General features: G+C 52.6%; 1 protein-coding gene across 25 annotated transcripts in view; it reads right to left on the bottom strand.

Annotated features, from left to right (window-relative positions):
• Positions 1 to 18,637, bottom strand: part of Dysf (dysferlin) — a 199,814-nt gene that overhangs the window by 74,589 nt on the left and 106,588 nt on the right. For all 25 annotated transcript variants that reach the window (XM_017592630.3, XM_006236765.5, XM_006236761.5 and 22 more), the window contains 2 exon segments: positions 6,876 to 6,969; positions 6,140 to 6,217 (listed from right to left, as the gene is read on the bottom strand). In XM_017592630.3, the coding sequence (XP_017448119.1) occupies positions 6,140 to 6,217; positions 6,876 to 6,969 (172 nt within the window).

Below are 18,637 nucleotides of genomic sequence, written 5' to 3'. Positions count from 1 at the left end.
CGAGAACGGACAGGGGATGCACGCGTGATAGCATGGACCAGTGATGAGGCTAGGGAACCGTTACAGGCAGAGCTGACACCATCTCAGGTGGATGCAGAGTCAAGAGCTGCCAGGTGCTACATGGTGTGAGCTCCTGGCTGACCCAAAATTCCTGAGCATCCTGCCAGCCCCAACGGCCTGGGATCCAGCCAGTCATTTTCTCTGCCTCGTCCAAAGGCAAGTCGGTATGACTGGAGCAGATTCTAGAATGGTGGCCCTCAAATGTGAAGGCACCATGGAATCACCTACAATGTTTTCACAGTTCTCTTGCACGTGTGATGCAGCAGAATTGGGTAGGGTCCTTGTCTCTCTAGCAAGTCCCAGGCAACACTGGGAAAACAGCATGAGGTCTATGGGATGTGTGAGCATTGGGAAAGGGTCAGAGGGCTTAGGGTATCAGTTTAGGGGTAGGCTCCTGTTCATTGCAGATGACAATCGCTTAGGGCATGTGAATAGGAAGCTTGAGCTGGATGTCTGAGGAGACCAAGCACCAGGCCCTAACACAGCTGATACCTTCATCCCCAGCCCTTTCCAAAATGCCAAGTCCCCAGGCCAGCCCCAACACAGTCATTAACTTCCCATGTGACCAAAGAGAGCTCCAAAAGGCTCAGAACTGTCAAAATGGGGAAACTGGGAATTGGGCCAGGTTTTCTGGCTATAAGGAAACCGAGAGACAAACCAAAAGCCTCTGCACGGGAGGTGACAGCGAGTGGGGCTGGCACCGAGTGACTATAGAAGCTGGGGGAAGGTGAGGCAACAGTAGAGCTTCCACTCAGGGGAGACAGAAGGTCTGATGCTGTGACTCCTCTCGGGAACCAGATGTAAGATGAGGGCATCTAGATCACAGTTGGAAGCACTAGGCACCTGTGGCAGAGCCACACTGGATATGCTGATGGGCACTGAACCTGAGCCCAGCCTGCCAGCTCAGGAACTGAGGGGCAGTAGAACTATGGAGGGCATCCCCTGGGATACTGGCTTTGAACCTGACTCTGTGGTTGGAAGAGGGTGATGGGACGTCCTTAGCGGAGAGAGAGACTTCCCCGGGGGAGTGCCTCCCTGGCATAGGTCTCCCACACTCACACACAGGTCCTGGCAGGCTGGCCCCAAGCCCTCTTCCTTCTGCCCCTGGCAAGGCCTGGCGGCGTCTGTGCGTTTAATGAAACCGTCTGGCTGTGATACCATCAGCTCCAAGCTCGGCAGAGAACCTCTCCCAGTTCCAGTAAGGGAAGGAGGGCGCGTTCCGATAAATAAAACCATATTAGAGAGCAGGCGAAAAGGCCTCTTTTGTTCCCACCCCCCACCCCCCCATGCTCCCCAACGCTTTATTTTTATAAGCGTGCGGGCCCCAGACCGACCACGTTTACACAAAGGTCACAATTGCACATTGTAGCGGCCACGCTCGTTGTATTGCTGTTGGCACACCCCCCCCCCACGCTGGCCTCCTAGCAGGCTGGTTCTTTCCAGCAGCTCCGGCAGCTCAGGCAATGAGCTCAGGGCTGGGGGGACAGAGAGGGCGCAGCTCACAAACAAAACTCACCCAGACCCACACGTATGCACCCCACCCACCCATGGGAGGGACAAGGACAACAAAAGCATTGTAAAGAACAGGCCTGGAGGCCTTGAGCCTCAGACACTGGGCTACTGTGTGCCCAGGGCCCAGCCTCCACTACCACCCCCTCCCGCCCATCTCCCCATTCCCACCCCTGCAAAAGACATAAGCAGCAGCAAGGTGGCCAGATAGACTTACAGACACATCCTTTGTCAGGAGGTGGGGTCAGAGGGGAAGGGTCAGAGGGGCCAGGTCCCCATGTTCAGAATCCAATCAGACTGAAGGCTGCAGGATCCAAAAGCTACAACAACCCCCACCCCCGCCAAAGATGGGCAAGTTTGAACAGAGTTCTCTGAGGCCCACATGCTGCCTTTGGAAGAATCCAGACATAGCCACTCGGGGATACCACTGGCTTCTCTCAGGAACCTGTCACCAAGCCCCAAACAGGACAGTTTTTGTATGGGGTCCAGAGCTTTGCACCAGGTGTTGGGCCAGGTCTGCTGGTCAGACCTTCCTGAGGCGGCTGACACTTACATCCCCATCAGCCAGCCAGAGTACCAGAGCAGAGGCTGTGAGTGATGGACGGAGTACCCCTCTGCCACAGACGGTGCCTGACGTCCTAGGTGGCTGGGGTTGGCCTGAGTCCTAGTCAGGTCCTCTATGCCAACCTCATAGGAAAGGAAGGGGGATATACCCCAGAAATCAAGACAATGCAAGTTCAAATTTGCCAGAGCCATATTGCTACTACAAAATTGGGAAGGACGGGTGCGATGGTGCTGGCCTGTGATCCTAGGATACTGCAGACAGGAGAATTGGGAGTTCGAGGCCATCTTTAGCTACACAGTGAGTTCCAGACCAGCCTGGGCAACAGAAATCTCTATCGCAAGGTAAAATAAAATTTTAAAAAATAAATTAAAATAAGATTAAAAATGATTAAAAGTATAAAACTCGGTGTTGGCAAGCAGTGGGTAAAGTGAGTTCTTCCTTACTGGAAGCTACATAGACCCTTTAGGAAGCAGATGGGCAAGGTGCCCTGAAAACATAAAACTGTAGCCTTTTCCTCACATTCCTGGGCATCTGCTAACACACCCCTCATTCGGTACTCATGGCTGCTACATGGTAGCAATGGGCAAGGTAGCTCAGTGCCCAGGATGCAGATGGAGGAGACACCAACCAAGCTTTTGAATATGACTGCTGAGTGAGGACGGTCACTGCCCACATCACGAGACAGAGTGACCCAGTTTAAGCAGGGGACACTTAAGAGTGTGGGTCAGTGTCGCCTGGCTGCACAAATGCCAGCCATGCACAGGCAAAGCAGCTAACGTGGGCGGCAGGGTGAAGCCAGCACCAGAGCCAGGGTTCTGCTCTGGGCAGATAGCAAAGAGGCCTAGACCAGATTGCTGAGCAATCTGGCTTGAGTCCCTCATGCCCCGGGTTCTTGGGAAGGCCTTGAGGAGTGCTGAACAGGTTAGACAGCTCCTCCTCCTGTTGCTGCCTAGCCCCTGCTGCGCATTGTAAAGCCTGGATCCCTTCCCGGTCTCTTTCCCAGGGACCCTTTCTAAGTGAAGCGTTTCACAGGCCTCCAATGCAGTCTGGAAAACCCCTTCCCGTGCCTATCGGGCGGATGCCTCACCTCCCCACCCCGCCCCACCAGAGCCAACCTGAACAAAGGGCCTGGTTTAGAAGAGGGAGGCCCAAGCAGCATCCAGACATCAGAAGTCCAAGAGCAGGGAGTCCCTAAAGACGTCCAAATTCAGGAGTCCCTTGGCACAGGTGAGCTGAGGTTCAACAGACCCCACTGTGACCTGTCCTAAGAGGAATATCTCTCAGAACCACATTACTGCAGCTTCACTAGACCACAGGCCTCAGAGAGATGTGGACTTCATAAGGAGATCCTCTCAGCTGATAGGTCACTACATCATGTAGCATCTGGCCTAAGGGCCAGCTCTCTTTAACTGGGTTAGCCAAGGAATACACCTTTGATTCCACTGACCTGTGAGGCCTTCAAAGACTTTACATAATAAACATATCCAGGCTCCCAGAATGTTGTAAGACAACCTTTCCCAAAGATCCTCTGTATGGAGTAGCAGCTGTCAGCAGAGCCATGGCTCCATCCAACACAGAAGTTCTCAGTGGAGATGGGGCAAAGCAGACAGCTTCTATCCTTCAATAGCATGGGTGTGTACAGAGCTAGAAACATGTAGGCTTGGACTGTGTTGGGAGATGTCATGGTGCCATCACTTTGAAGGGTCAGGCAAAATGGAGCCAGGAACAGAGCTGATTATGCTTTCAGCTCGGAGCAAAGCATGTCGACATCAGAGAGGTCAACAGGGATTAGATGCATCATCTTATCCGTTCTCTGTCTGATCTCTCCTGCACGCACCACACACACACACACACACACACACACACACACACACACGCGCGCGCGCGCGTGCGACTCCAGCACACTCCACAAACACCTTCTATGGGTCTGGAGAGTGGATGTGGCAAGCCCCACCGAAAAATAGTCCTTCCTCAGGCTGCCTGAACAGAAACAGCCCACCAGCGTCTCCTCCAAACTCGGCATCCACGGGCTGCTGGTGGGAAGCAGAAGATTGCTAGGCCCTGGACAGCTCTAGGCAACTGAAAGATGCTCCCAGCAGGAGCAGTCACAGCTGAACCCTACCCTGGCCTCAGACAGTCAAACACCAGTTTCCTCCGAAATGCCAGCCAGTGGCTGGCATAGCACTGAGCAGCCAGCCATCACAAGGTCAGTTCCCGGGGAGAAATCGCTTTGGTTTAGGGTTTGGGAGTGAAAATAAACACTTGGAGTTTTATGGGTTCCCCCGTGTTGGCTGCTGTTTTCCTTTCCAGCTGCTGCTCAATCGAGCCTTTCATTCAGAAGCCCGTGGCCTCTGAGGAAGCCCTGGGCAGCACCCTCAAAGCTCAAGGGACGTTTATCTGGGTGGAAAGTATGACGTCTCCCAGACCAGTGCCTGCTGACCCCACTGCATGATCCACATGAGGAGCTCTGGTTCCCTGGGCTACCATCCTGGGGGAGCTCCTGCCCTTCAGAATCCTTAACCAGCTCAGTTCATAGAGGACAACTGGCCTTCCACCCTCACCCACAGACCCCCACTAAGAGGAAAAAGGCTGGGCTGGGAATAAGCCCATGTCAGAATCCTAGACACAGCCACTGTAGAAGTCTAACTGCCCCCATCCTGTCAATGTCCTTGTACAGGGGGCTGTCAGGACCCAAAGCCCAGAAGGGAAGTACTCTCCAACCATGGTGGTGCTTAGCTGAGTGGGGCTGGAGAGCAGGTCATTGGGAGCACAGGAACCTGGACATGAACTACAGTGGCCAGAAATAAGGAAAGCAAAGTTGGGCTTGGAAGGGCAGGCATGTGGCTACAAGCAACACAGCCACTCTGACTAGAAGGCCACACTCAGGGAGCCCAATTCTCCTTAGCCACAGGTAGGTTCTTGCAGGGGAACAACCTTGGACTAATTTCCCAACTCTATCATCTGTCAGCTATTTCAACTCGAGCAATTTACAGAACCCACCTGAGCCTGTATTTCCTTACCCATAAAATAAGGAGTTAGGACACCTAGCTGCCAGTATCTGCCTAGGTACACATGGGGAGGAGCTTATGTAAATGTCTCTTCCTTAGGTGTATGGTGCTGAAGGTTCACAGCAGGGAAACAAGGCATCTCCTGAGTGAGCTCCCAGCTGATGGGAAGATTACAGCAGACGAACCACAATCTAGCGCCATAGTGGATAGGGGCTCAGAAAAATGCACTGGAGTGTCAGGGCTGGGGACACAGTGATCAGCTCAGTTCAGGCCAGTCAGGGAGGTGTGATCTGGGTCTGAAACTGAAATTGAGGAAGAACTGCTTTCCAGGCTGAGAAAACACTAAATGCACATGCAGGGGGTTGGCAATTGTGGATCAAGGCTGGTGGGGGCAGGGCTACTGGATGAAAGGTAGAGAGATGACACAGTCACCCCATCCCAGAGGCTTATCTGACAAGGGCCAATATGGCAGGTTCATCTGTCAGGACCTATGCTTCAGAACCAGAGAGCAGTAAGTGCGGTTATGTCTAGGGCAGTATGGAAGGAAGCAAAGTGAGCAGGGAACAGAGAAGGAGCAGGGCCAATACGCTGCTGAAGCCAGAGTGCACGGCGCTGTATGGTGAAGTCTTCTATATAAGACCCCAGGCCAGGCGGGCAAGAGCTGAGTCTAGGAGTATCAGGGCCTGGGAGCTGGACCTAAAATGGGTCTGGGAGGGTAGGGGCCTAAGGAAACTGGGTCTTCACAGAGTGACCTGAACAGAGAAAGACATTGCTAGCAATCCAACAAAGAATGGCCCCTGGGAAGGAAGAGACAGTCAGCCAAGGCAAATCCTGCTACAATCTCGCATGAGGAGCAGCATCCCTGAGACCAGGAGGCATTGGGACCTAAAACAGTATCCGGCACTCAGAGAAGACAGCCACTCAAGGATCCTGCTAGAGACAGCAAATGCTCTCCGCCCTCCCCTGGGATCCTGGATCCTCTCCTCCTCCCACCTACCAGAGAAGGAGTCTTTGTCCATGGCGGGCAGGTCCCGGGCCTGGTACAGGTAGCAACGCAGATGGTAGCGGTTCCCATCTTCACTCAGGAGGAAAGAGAGATGTCATGTGATGAGTAGGGTTGCTAAGGGCTGGAGCTACAGGAAGAGGAGGGTCTGCCCCAGGAAGGGCAGCAGGCTCTGGCTGTTGTCCTCTCCATGTTCCACATATGGAATATGAAACATATTGTTCATACTGTCCATGTTGTCATACGGAGAGGACAGCAGCCATTGTGAAGAGTGAGCCTCCTCTGGTAGGAAGACAGATGCCAGCTCAGAGGCAGTGCTTTGCATCCTTTGAGGCTACCCAATCCCAGGGAGAGAGACAGGGAAGGAGGGAGGGCGAGACCAGACTCATGATTACAGGAACTTGAATGCACACCTCCCATCTCTAACACACAGATATGAATGCTCACATGCACATGGGCACACATACCATAAGACTCAACTGGCTTGAAAGCACACAAAGTCAGGTCTCTAGAGCCTCAACACACACACACACACACACACTCTCTCTCTCTCTCTCTCTCTCTCTCTCTCTCTCTCTCTCTCTCCCTCCCTCTCTCTCCCTCTCCCCCCCACATCCCCTCCCTCCCCCCTCTCTCCCTCCCCCCCTTCTCTCCCTTGACTATGGAATCCCACTCCAAGTGTGAGGTCATGCATATACCCATCAGATGCCACCCACCAAACGTCACTTACAGTCAAAGATGCAGGAGATTGTGGGTCTGTTAACGCCAAAGCTCAGGGTAGACACAGACATGGAATCTTCGCTCTTGTCATCCACCATGCCGCCCTGGAGACACAAAGTTTATCAGGGAACAATAGAAAACTGATCCTGGATCCCTGCTCCCAGCAACCCCTGGATGCCAGTCTTCCCACTCTGGACAGACACACCTCCAAGCCAGACCTGTTGTGGGTCCGAATCTTTCAGAGGCTCTTAGACCTGAGGGGCAGTGTCCTTCTGCTCAGACCCAGTGATTTGTCCCATCTCTCCCTTGACACCAAGGCTTGCTCCCCTTAACCCAGCCCTGGGCTTCAGGCAGACCATGGTCCCCAAAGCTGCCCTTAGCAGACCTTAGAACAAGGTCTTTCCATCTTCTGTCCTCGCAAAGGAACCATACTACACACGCAGGAGGGGCATTTCCTGTGCTATGCACCTGTGCCCTGCTGCAGCTGCGTGGGCTCTGGCTCCCACCACACGCCTCCTCCCTGCAGACAGGAGAGGAGCACAATGGCACCCTCCACTTCCTTTGGCCACAGTTTCATCACGGCTCTAAAACTGAATGACTTGAGTTCTGATGCTGCCTGTCACTAACATTCCTCTAACTTCAGACAAGTTGTTTAACTTCTCTGAATCATTGTTTGTGTATCAGAGATAATTATACAGTGTCCAGCTCAGAAAGTTGCTGTGTCTATAAAAGATAGATGAGTAGTTCTTAGGAAACTGCCTGGCACCCAGTACATGCTCAAAGGTTAACAATCCCAGTGTTCACACAATCCCAATCTTAATAAAATAAGGCACAGAAATGAGGCTGAAGGGGTGGATGTCAGTAACTATGCACTACACACACACACACACACACACACACACACACACACGCACACACACACTCACACACACCCATTCCTATGTGTTCAGAGTGGCTACAAATATGACTTAGTTAAGTGCTTGCCTCACATGCATGAAGATGTGAATTTAATAATCAGAATCCATGTAAAAATGCCAGATGTGGTAGCCCCCACCTGTAACCCCAATGCTGGGGAGGCAAAGACAGGCAGCCTAACCTAATTGCAAGCCCCAGGCTAATGAAAAACTGTCTTAAAAAACAAGATAGGTGGCTTCTGTAGAACCTGCTGCCTGAGGTTGATTTCCAGAGTACAGGAACTCAAAAATACGTGTGTGCGCACGCGCGCGCGCACACACACACAGTATACACTGCATATACCACACACACCACTCCCACACATACACATACCACCTCAACACACACCACATACACCACTACCACACATACACTATCCAACACATCACACACCTACCACCCCAACACACATATGACTCCCATACACACACACACACACACACACACACACATGCACACACAGTAAGAAAGTGCTGGACGTAGTGTCACACTCCTTTAGTTCCCACACTTGGAAGGCAGAGACAGGTGGATCTCTAGTGAGCTCCAGACCAGCGCCCTCCTGGTGCCTTTGAGAAATGTAGCCTATTGTTCACATGCTCTCTCTGTATTTATGTCTCTGTCTGTCTGTCTGTCTGTCTGTCTGTCTACCTGTCTCTCTCACACAGAGAAAGAGAGAGATGGGGAAGGGAAGGAGAGAGGTGGGGAGAGACAGAGAGACAGAGACGGGGAAAGGAGGAAGGGAGTGAGGGGAAGAGGGAGGGAGGAGAGAGGGAGGGGGAGGGGTAATGAATGTCTTTATAAACCCTGGCCACTGACTCTCCCAGGGGATCTGGACATCACCCTAAACAGACCCCATTAATGTCTCAGAGCAGGAGAGAAATCCCTCCCTACTGAATGTCTGTGACACTGAATTGGGGCTTTAGGGTAGGGACATCCTAACACCAGCACCTCACTTATATTCAAACATCAGGTATACCCTGAGACCCCTTTGTCACCTCATAGATACCACCTCTCAGAGGGGCCTGAGAAATCCACTCTAAAACACAGCCTTCTAGTACCCTCATGCAACCTAAAGGGATCTCACAGGTCTCACAGATGGTTTTGCTCCTTTCCATGACATTGATGTGTGATATGCTGGTTAATATCCCAAATATTCTGATCAAGGCTGGCTGGTGTGGGCTCCAGGTGGGTACCACAATAACCAGGCACCTCCAACCGTGCTTGGCACAACAAGGCCTCAGGAACATTCACTGAGCTGGTGGATCTAACCCAGGACAAGGCCTGCCCTATCTGAAAGTATCTTTCTCCAGAAGAAAGACTAGGGCTAAAGCAATTCTCAGGGATAAGCTGAGGAAAGGAGCCCAGAGAGACGACACCTACATCAGCATGTGAAAGGAGGCCCGGTAATGTTGGTACCAGTCAGTCAATTGCTCACTCCCCACCTTCTTCACCATCCCTGTGTAGTAATCAAATCCAGGGACCATCCCCAAAGCTGGACCCTGGAACTTTCAAGGTAGAAGACAGGGTTCAAACAAAGGAAGCCCCCAGAGAATGCAGAACAAAGTCTGAAACGAGCAGCCACATCTCAAAAGCAGAGACCAGGGCAAAGTTTCATGTTCTAATTGGTGGTGTTCACTGCCACACCATGTGCAGTTAAGTGAAGCAGGAGGACCAGCCCTGGGCCTGGAGTTCCCAGAGTGGATAAAGGAAAGGTGGCCGGCATGGCTGACGGCAAGTGCGTGAAACCCTGGTTGTCATCTGTGGACATGTGAACGATCTGCACTGGGCTAGCCCAGTGGTAAGGCTGCTGGCACCCTAAACATGTTGGACACACCCTTAGTTACCTAGCTAGATATCAGTAGCATCCCCTTAGTTACGACTGTCAAGATGTCTCCAGACACTGTCAGGTGTCACCTAAGGGAAGAACAGTACCGCTCATTTAGGAACACTCATAAAAACTGGATGACCCACAGCCCTCAGCACCTGATCTTCAGTGTGCCTATTTAACTATGTCACTCCTTCAGTCCTGTGGTAAGCAATTCCTCACCCAAAGCCCCACTTCTTCCCCTCTAGTTTTCTTAAATGTCTTACATCTACCTTTCTCCCTCTGTCACAAGGCTTTGCACAGGCTGTCCTTACCACAGCACACCCTTTCTGTCTGCTATATTAACTTTAGCTCTTCCCTCAGCTAGGTCATTGCAAAGCATGGGCACTTTTTGTCTGCCTGCTTTCAGCAGCTTGCTACTTCTCCAGTTTGTCTCCTGAAGGGAACCAGGAAAGGCATGCACAGACAACCTTGATATCACACACACACACACACACACACACACACACACACACACACACACACACACACACACCACAGAGTCATATCCCTGACCCAGAGGCAGCTCCAGTAAAGAATTCCCTTACCCTGGGCAATATGAGCAGTTCAGGGACCAAAGATCCCAGACGGGGGAGGGGGGCAGTTAATGGTGTGGATAGCAATGTTCCCCTCACCTTAGAAGGCCAGGGTCTGACTCTGCCACAGGAGGAACCCCCAGGATGCCTTGGTAACCAACAGGCTGCTCTGAATGTCAGAAGGGCAGAGCAGGAGTTTTGTGGCTTCCCTCTTGGGAAAATTTCCTGCAACAGGTATGGTGTAATCATGGAGCAAAGGAGGGGTGAGGTGGCAGGTGGAAAAAAACGGAGTGGGGATGCCTAGTATCATTCTGTGAACAGCCAGGTGTCATGGGATGCCGCCACTGGCTGGGGTCTCTGCCCATCCACCCCTCACCCACTCCTGCCCAGCCTTGTTGGCCTAGGGCATTGGGTTTCCCACAGTCACATTCTTCACTCCATAGCTCATTCGGAGACTCCCAGGCTGGGGCTGGCAGCCATGCCGTCTGTGGCCACACACTGTGTCCTAGGGCAAGCTGTAGATGGGATCCTGTGGCTCCCTCAGTGGGGGACTGGGCGGCCTCCAACCCACTGCTGCCCGGCAGGAGGCCATGGATCCCTGAAGGAGCCTGAGGCAGGAAGGAATAGAAAGTGGGCCTCCGAGATGCTATGGAGTGCCCCCAAATGTCCCCAAAGCTGAAGCCGGCCAAGCCCAGTTGGGCCTGCCCAGTACTGACCTCCAAATCCTTCAACAAAAAGGAGGTGGGCAGGTTCTGGGTGCCTTACAAAAGGGGCCCCTCTTTCATCCAGATGAGGTGGGGACCTAGAAAAGGCCCAATAGCATGTTTGAGGTTCTTTGAGAGCTATACGCCACCCACCAGGAAGGTTGCTCCAGCCTCAAAGGGGAGCTCTGAATGCCCCATATTCCAGGGGACCCTATCAGCACCCATTTGGGGAGGTAGGAGGAAGACAGTGAGGAAAAGGTGAGCAGAATAATCACAAGCTTAGAAGTCTGGGGACAGTGCCTCCGATGCCACACCGTGGCTTGGGGGAGGAATCAGCAAGATTCCTGGAATCCTCCCTGCACTGGCCAGGTCAAGCAGAGAGCCATAGCCTAGCACAAGTGCGCCCTTTTCCTTCTTCCAGGGAAGATCACTCCACCACAGGACAGGAAGAGGCAAGAGGAGCCTGGTGTCCGGGCCATTGGGAAAGATTACTAGCGGGAACTCAGCATCACCCATCGTTCCGTTCTGTTCCTACAAATAGGCCTGGAGAGCCCAGGGTGGTAAGTGCGGGAGCTGCTGCATAGCCACAGAGTAGAGCATAGACTTGGGTCTCTGTGAGGCCATTATTAGGCAGACGAGCAAACTGTCTTCACTTACAACTCAAGAAAAGGTATTTCAAAGCAGAGGCGGTAGCACAAGCCTATATAGCCCTGGCACTTAGGATCCTATGGCATGGGAGAGCAAGAAGTTCTAGGGCAGCCTGAGTTATAGAGTGAGTTCTAGGACAGCCTAGATTATCGTGAGACACTGTCTAAAAAAGAAAAAAAAAGAAGAGAAAAGAAAAGAAAAGGAAAGGAAAGGAAAACCCACACACATCTGGGAAATGCCCCCACATGCTCCAAGCCTGAACTAGGGACTCTGTCTGGACCTTGTCTGGAGAGCTGGCAGTTGGCTGGCACAACCCTCAGATGACCCTTCAGATCTCTGACTTCGTCAGCAGCTCTGCAGGGGCATCGGGGTAACAGAAATGGGCAGCTTTCTTTGGTGCCCATCTATAATCAGTTCAACTGAAACAAATTGTCTTCAAACTGGGTTCCTAATGGAGCCTGCCTCCTAGGGCTGGTTAGACATCATCTCTAAACAAAGTCGGTGGCCACAGACGCCTGTGGTGCATGTCCTGACAGGACATGAACGACCCCCACAAGCAGCCAGGCTGTTCACACCTTCACCACAGTGGGCTGTGCAGGGTCTATCACAGATGGGCCTATCACCCATCAGGGCACAATGTGGTGACAGGCCATCCAGGGCTGACATTGGCTCTGTGCCAACAGAGGTTGATTTGCCAAAACAGGTCACAGGCCAGATTCGGCTGGTGGCCCACAGTGTGTTAGCCCTGTTCTATTCTTATTTTGCAATGCCATTGTCTTCCCTGTCTGATGGGTGAGAAAACCAAGATTTAAGAGGGGCTCATCTGAAGTTAAACAGTTGATTGTCTAACAAGACCAAGGTTTCTCTCCCAGAAACCATCAGCTCAGAGCATCTAAGCAACGTTCTGGATAACTACAGAGGGCTTCGTGCCAGGCGGGGCCAGAAGTCATACCTAGGACCCAGGGCACCATCCTGGCTGCCCCACACGAGCCCCACACAAGACAGCAGGCCAGACTAAGGCAAGAAAGCCCTTTAAAAGAGGGAGTGGACTGGAGACCTCCCTTCCCAATCAGGTTTTAAGTAGAATAGCAGGCAAGGGTGCAACCCCATTTAATTCGCAGCTGGAAGCAGGGTTTGGAATCAGCCGCTAAAGTCTTCACTGAAGTCTTTGCAAAATTACCGCCAGAGAGAGAGAGAGAGAGAGAGAGAGAGAGAGAGAGAGAGAGAGAGAGAGAGAGCGCTCTATGGAGCCGGGAAGGCACCAGGCAACCTGGAGAGTGCACAGTGCCACGTGTGGGCTGATTCAGGCTCAGTGTCCTCCCAACGTCTCCTCCCTCCATGCGCATGTGCAGGCTGCAGAGACATCCAGGGCAGGTTCTTTCCTGTGCCAGCTCCCTCAAGAATTTCAACAAGTGTCTGTCCCACTTTGCCTGGAAGTTCCCTGGCTCTTCACATCTGTTTTCTTAGAATGACTGTTAATAATGCCCCAGGCCAGTTTTTTTTTAAATTAGGACTAGAAGAACATAGACCCTCAGGTGTGACATCATACTCAGCGCTCCAACTGCGCAGGCACACACACTCCGAGTCCTAGCAACGTAAAACCCAGGATGAAGCAAGACAGGGCCCATGCATTCAGGGGAATTATCAAACTGTCCTCTCCAGCAGGCAAACAGTAGGCATAGAAGACCTCTGTTTGAATGGGGTACCAGCCCTCAAGCCCCATGTCAGGGGCTAGCACAATGTCAGGTAGGGAACAAGTGCTTATTTCAGATGGTCAAGAGCCCATAGGCTCTGGGGATAGGGCTCAATGGATGGGGCGCTTGGCTAGCATGAGCAAGGCCCTGGGTTCAAGCTACAGCACTGTGCAAAACCATAATGGGCAGTGCACACCTGTAATCCCAACATTGAAGAGGTGGGGAAGATCAGAAGTTCTAGGTCACCCTAGGCTACATAGTGAGATCCAGATCAATCTGGGATACATGAAACCTTATCTCAAGAAAGAAACCTGGGGGCCGATATACAAAGTAGTCCTCCAAGAAGTCAGTCACCTCCTGCCATAGCTACTCAGGAGACAAATCTCTGAAGGATGCCTTGCTCAGGGAGAATAGATCTGAGAACTTGACTGGGGGATACAGCATGGCTTCATCCAGATTCAGAGACGGCCCCACCCTGGCCAAACCACATGAGACCCCATTTCTGGCCAGCTCAAGTATTGAGTTACTTCCCACTGGCACTAGGCTTTCCTCTCCCCCCCGCCCTTGCCAGCCCTTACAACTCACAGCTGCCCTTCCCTGCCAATGGCCCAGGGTGGTGACACCTATTTCTAAGGGTTCTCATGACTTTGGTCTCAGCCAACCTACTGCAGACACTGCAGGCTTCCTGGGTGGCAGCTTCCCTGGGTGGTAAGATGGATTTATCACATCTGGCTGCCCAAAGGAACTGAGCTGCCTGTCTGACTTAGTATCCTCTCTGGGAGCAAGGATAACCAAGGATGCTAGCCTAGCCAAGTGCCAGCCTTCTGATGCTTCAGATCCTTTCTCTCTAGGGCCACCCCAAAGCACCCTGGGCAGAGGACGGTGGGGTGTTATGGGGGAGACCAGTGAAAGTGAAGATGAACATAGCAGTTGGTGGTCTAGCCAAGAGTCAGAAAGTGCCTGAGGGGGGGAAAGGGCAGCTGTCTGCCCTAGATAGGTTCTGGAACAGATGCAGATCTATTTCTTCTGTAGTAACATGCAGGGCTCAAAGAGCCACCTATAATGACATCACCAAACCATAGCTGCACCAGCAGTGTGACAGGAACTGCACTTCCTTATTCTGGTTACTTTAGAGAAGAATTTAAAGAGTCACGTGTGGAGAGTTGCCCCCAACTCTAAAATGAGCTAATGTCAGCATATAAGGCAACACGTAAACCTACAGAAATTCTTTCTTAGGGCCCTCCTAGAGGAGTAGATAATGCCAAGGGCCTGACACTAGAATTTAACCATCATACAGACACATATGCAGGCATCAGAACTGCCAAAGGGCAGGAGAACACACACACACACACACACACACACACACACACACACACAGGGGGGTACGGTGGGGGAGGGAGAAAGATGCATCCAATTTCCCAAGACTCCTGCAGCTCCAAGGCTCACATGCACCTTTGAACATGGAAGTCTTTCTCAGCTCTAGAAGGCACCAGCCCATGCTTCAGGCCTGTCTCCTCCCTCCCTCCTAGCCAGGCTGCCTCTGAGGCTCAGGAAGCTTTGCCCCTCTTTGCAAGGCCAAGTGCAGAGGCAGGGCTTGGAAAAATCCTTGTGCCCAGAGGGCAGGCCTAGGGCAAGGGCGACAGGACAGATTCCGTGAGCTCATCTTCAGCAGCCGTCACCAGAGTTCCCAGAGAGGCCGGTGGCGTCAGGAGTGGGGGTGACTGGGTGGGAGCCGGGTGGTGGTGGTTGTGGCGGCAGCAAGGGGTGTGGGGTAAGGAGGAGGCTGATGGAACGCGCTATAATAGCAGCTTTGTACTCGGATTCCCAGCTCCCTGGGAACGCCAGGAAGATTATGAAACCCGGTGTCTTTGGGAATGCCAGGATATTAGCTGGAAAAAGAATAATACGAAAATAAAATAATGCTCGGGATGGAGACAGCAGACGCTTAGCAGACTGAGCCAGGGCCTCCTGCTCTGAGGAGGGAGCCAGGCTTGGCCCCTGCTGCTGGTGCTAACGAGCAGACAGGGCCTGCCTTCCAAAGAGACGATTTCCAGAGGGAGCTGGCAGACCAGGCCCAGCCCTGCTGAGGATGCACAGGCCAGGGGAGGGGTAGTAGAAAGCAAGGCATAACCAGGCCTGGTCCTGGGGCCCAGACATTCAAACCCATCAGATTCCCAGGAGGTTCCCTTAACCCTACCCACAGTCCTTCCCTGACTCTTTCACGATCTCTATAACCTTTCCCAAATGCCCTCCCCTCAGCATGGTCACTCTGGAATAACTATAGAATAGCAAAGATACAAAAGGCAGCAGGTTTATTCACGCTCACACGTAAGTATCTCTCTTTCAGACCTAAATCACACAGGAGCTCCTCACGGACTAAGCTACTAGCACTGGATCCACCAAAGGGCAGCAGAACAAGCTATCTTATCCTGTCCCACCATTCATGACTCTGGTCATCCACCCAGCCTCTCTCAGAAAAGCATCCAAGCGGAGGCCATTGCATGCTATTTTCTGTTCTTGTTACTCAAAGATGGCCCTGGATCCAGCAGCAGCAGCAGCAGCAGCAGCAGCAGCAGCCCTTAGGACTTTGTTAGATGCAGAGATTCTGGGTACCCCACCCAGACACTGCATGAGAGCTGGCATTGTAACCAGTCCTCAGTTGACTTCTATGCTCATTAGCCTGCACAGTCACTGCTAACCTTCCAGGGCCGCTGAGATACAATCTCTTCCACGAGTGATATAACAGAGTCCCTGAGGCATGGGGGTAGAAGCAACAGGATCCAGAGCACCCCTGAAGCCTGTCACCCTATCACACTTACACCAAGTTCAGGGCAGACATCTGCAGACATCAGGGACCAGCAGTGGTGTCTTGGTAACCGGTGTCCTGAGACATAGCACGAGCGTGACTTCTGGTCCCTGGGCCAAGACACCAGAATGCTCCAGGGCAAGTCCAGTAAGTTTAGAGATGGAGGCCTGGCCCGGTCCTCTGACCAGACTAGAAGCATGTGAAGGTGACTGCAGAAAGGGAGTGTGGTATGGGGCATGTGGGATGTGATCATGAGCCTGAGTGCTCACTTCTCCTAAGTGTGTGGGGCTGAGGGGATTCCATGTGGGCAGTTACAAAGCGATCCAGGCAGTTACTACCAAAAAGGGTACTGGCTGTCCAGACACGGAGCTCCTAAGGACACTGCAGAACTCTGTGTGACACACCATAGCAATCAGACTATCTCCCTCAGGTTCTCCTGCAGTCATGTCCCCAGAGATGCAGAGGGATTCCTGGGGCTGGTTCCTTCCACGTGTCATAAGCTGATCACAAATGAATCGAAATCCACCAACCCTCCCATGTCTGTCAGTTTGACATGTGACTTCAGTGATTCTCCCACAACATGTTCCTCCATAAACAACAGACTAGTCAACACCTTTGCTTCTGGGAAATCCCATGACCACCCTGCCCCAGTCCTCCAGTCATTACCTCAAGAATCTTGGGCCCACGTCTCCTAACCTTGCTTGACTTCCTTCACCCAGCCCCACCCTGCTTTGGTACCTGCCTTCATGTGCACGTCTCTGGGTACCATGGGCCCCACCCCTCCCAGCTGACGCTCAACTCCAGCTCCTCCTACTTCTCTGCCCTGGTGGCCTGTCAGGTAACCACTACATCTGCTTTCCTCAACCAGCTACACCAAATGTCAGACTTGCCAGAGCAGCAGTGAACTCATAGCACACTGGGCTCACCCTGTGGCCTGGCACCCTTGGCTCCCTTCCCATCTAACATTACTGAGCCTCTGACACCCCTGCCTGTCCCTCTGCCATTCCAGGTACCACCTTGGTCCTTGGGTTCCTTTTTCATGGGGTTGCCTCATCCCTGGATCTTCTGACAGGATATTATCTCCCTCGATTACTTTCCATAGCCACTTTACTAATGGTCCCCAATCCCTATGTTCAACATTACCCCAGCTCCCTGGTGCCCATAAGAGTCCTGGACCTGCCCTCCAGAACTCTCTACTCACCACTATTTCTGGCTCCTTTTCAGAACATTCTCTATCGAACCTACCAATGCTGCCAATCACAGAGCCCAAGTGTGTTCACCCGGAACCTCCCACCTGCCTCCGCAGGCCCAGGGCCCAGCACAGACACCCAACCAGCTCAGGCCATTCACTTGCCAGAGTTGAGCTAGTCTGGGCTTACCATATGGGAGGGAGGCAGCATGACTTTGCCTGGCTGTGGCCATTAGGATGTGGCATGTCTTCTGCCACCGGTGTCATTGTTGCTACCAAGAAAGCCAGCCCTGAAAACCTCAATTTCCTGCCACCTAATACCTGGCCCCACTCCAGCACTTTTCAGCTAAGTGAGGCCCAAAGCCCGAAGCCCCCTTGCTCATCAGCCCATAAGAATGGAGTCTCTCTGTAGAACCCACGCTACTCACTGAGCCGTCTCCCCAGCCTACTTGGAATGAATCTTCTCCCTTCGGTGATTGCCCAGCCTTCCTCAAGCTCTTCCTCTTCCACTTCCAGCCTCAGCCACAGGACCATCCCAAGACCCCGCCAAGTGCCCAAACCAGGCCACCACAGGACAAGACAGCCGCCACAGCCTGCTTCATGAAAACCACAGATCTATCTTGCCTGTTCCTGTCCTAGCTGACAGCCGTTTAGTGGCTGAGAGCTCGCTGAGGATTGTACTTCTCTCCCTGCAGTACTATGATGGAGGGCCTCTCTGGCCAGCTTTTGGGGGCCACCACTGGCTGCCACCTCCTTCTCTGCTTCCATGCATCACATCCCAGACCCATCCCACTAGACTCTCACAGGCCTTACAGCTGCCCTGACCCACAGATACGCACATATACATTGATGCAGACAGCCTTGTGTACAGAGGCTAATAGGGCCTGCTTCCCAGGTTCATACCCCAGAGCACTCACAAAGAATGCACACATAATGCCGGCTGTACGTCAGAAGTTCAATCAAGCCTTTCAGCCTGTCTCCGAGAGTCTCTAGTCCAGCAGAACAGAGAGCAGAGGACGGGCTGTGTACCACCATCTCTTCCTGGTCCCCATCACCCAGATCTTGAGTAACTTGAGCCAACCTCAGTACTACTAACTATGGAAACGCCGCAGGGGACAGGGAGCCCTCCAAGATTTCCCTTTCACAGGTACATTGCTTCTCCTAAACCCTAGCAAGTCTCTGTCTGGGGAGAACTGTGTCCAGCCAAGGATACACCAGGGTCACCAGACCTCTCTGGTCACTCCCAGACTTCTCCCATCTATCCCAGGCCATCTCTGCAGGAAGCTCCAAGTCCCCCGGGCTTTGCTGTCTGGGTGAGCCACTCAGAGGCCCAGGCCTCCTGCCTCTCTGCTCTCATCCTCACACTCAGAGTACCAG

Source organism: Rattus norvegicus, chromosome 4 (genome assembly GCF_036323735.1).
Source record: "Rattus norvegicus strain BN/NHsdMcwi chromosome 4, GRCr8, whole genome shotgun sequence".
Lineage (NCBI taxonomy): Eukaryota > Metazoa > Chordata > Mammalia > Rodentia > Muridae > Rattus > Rattus norvegicus.
Note: the sequence above shows the minus strand (reverse complement) of the source record. Positions and strands in the feature narration are given on the sequence as shown.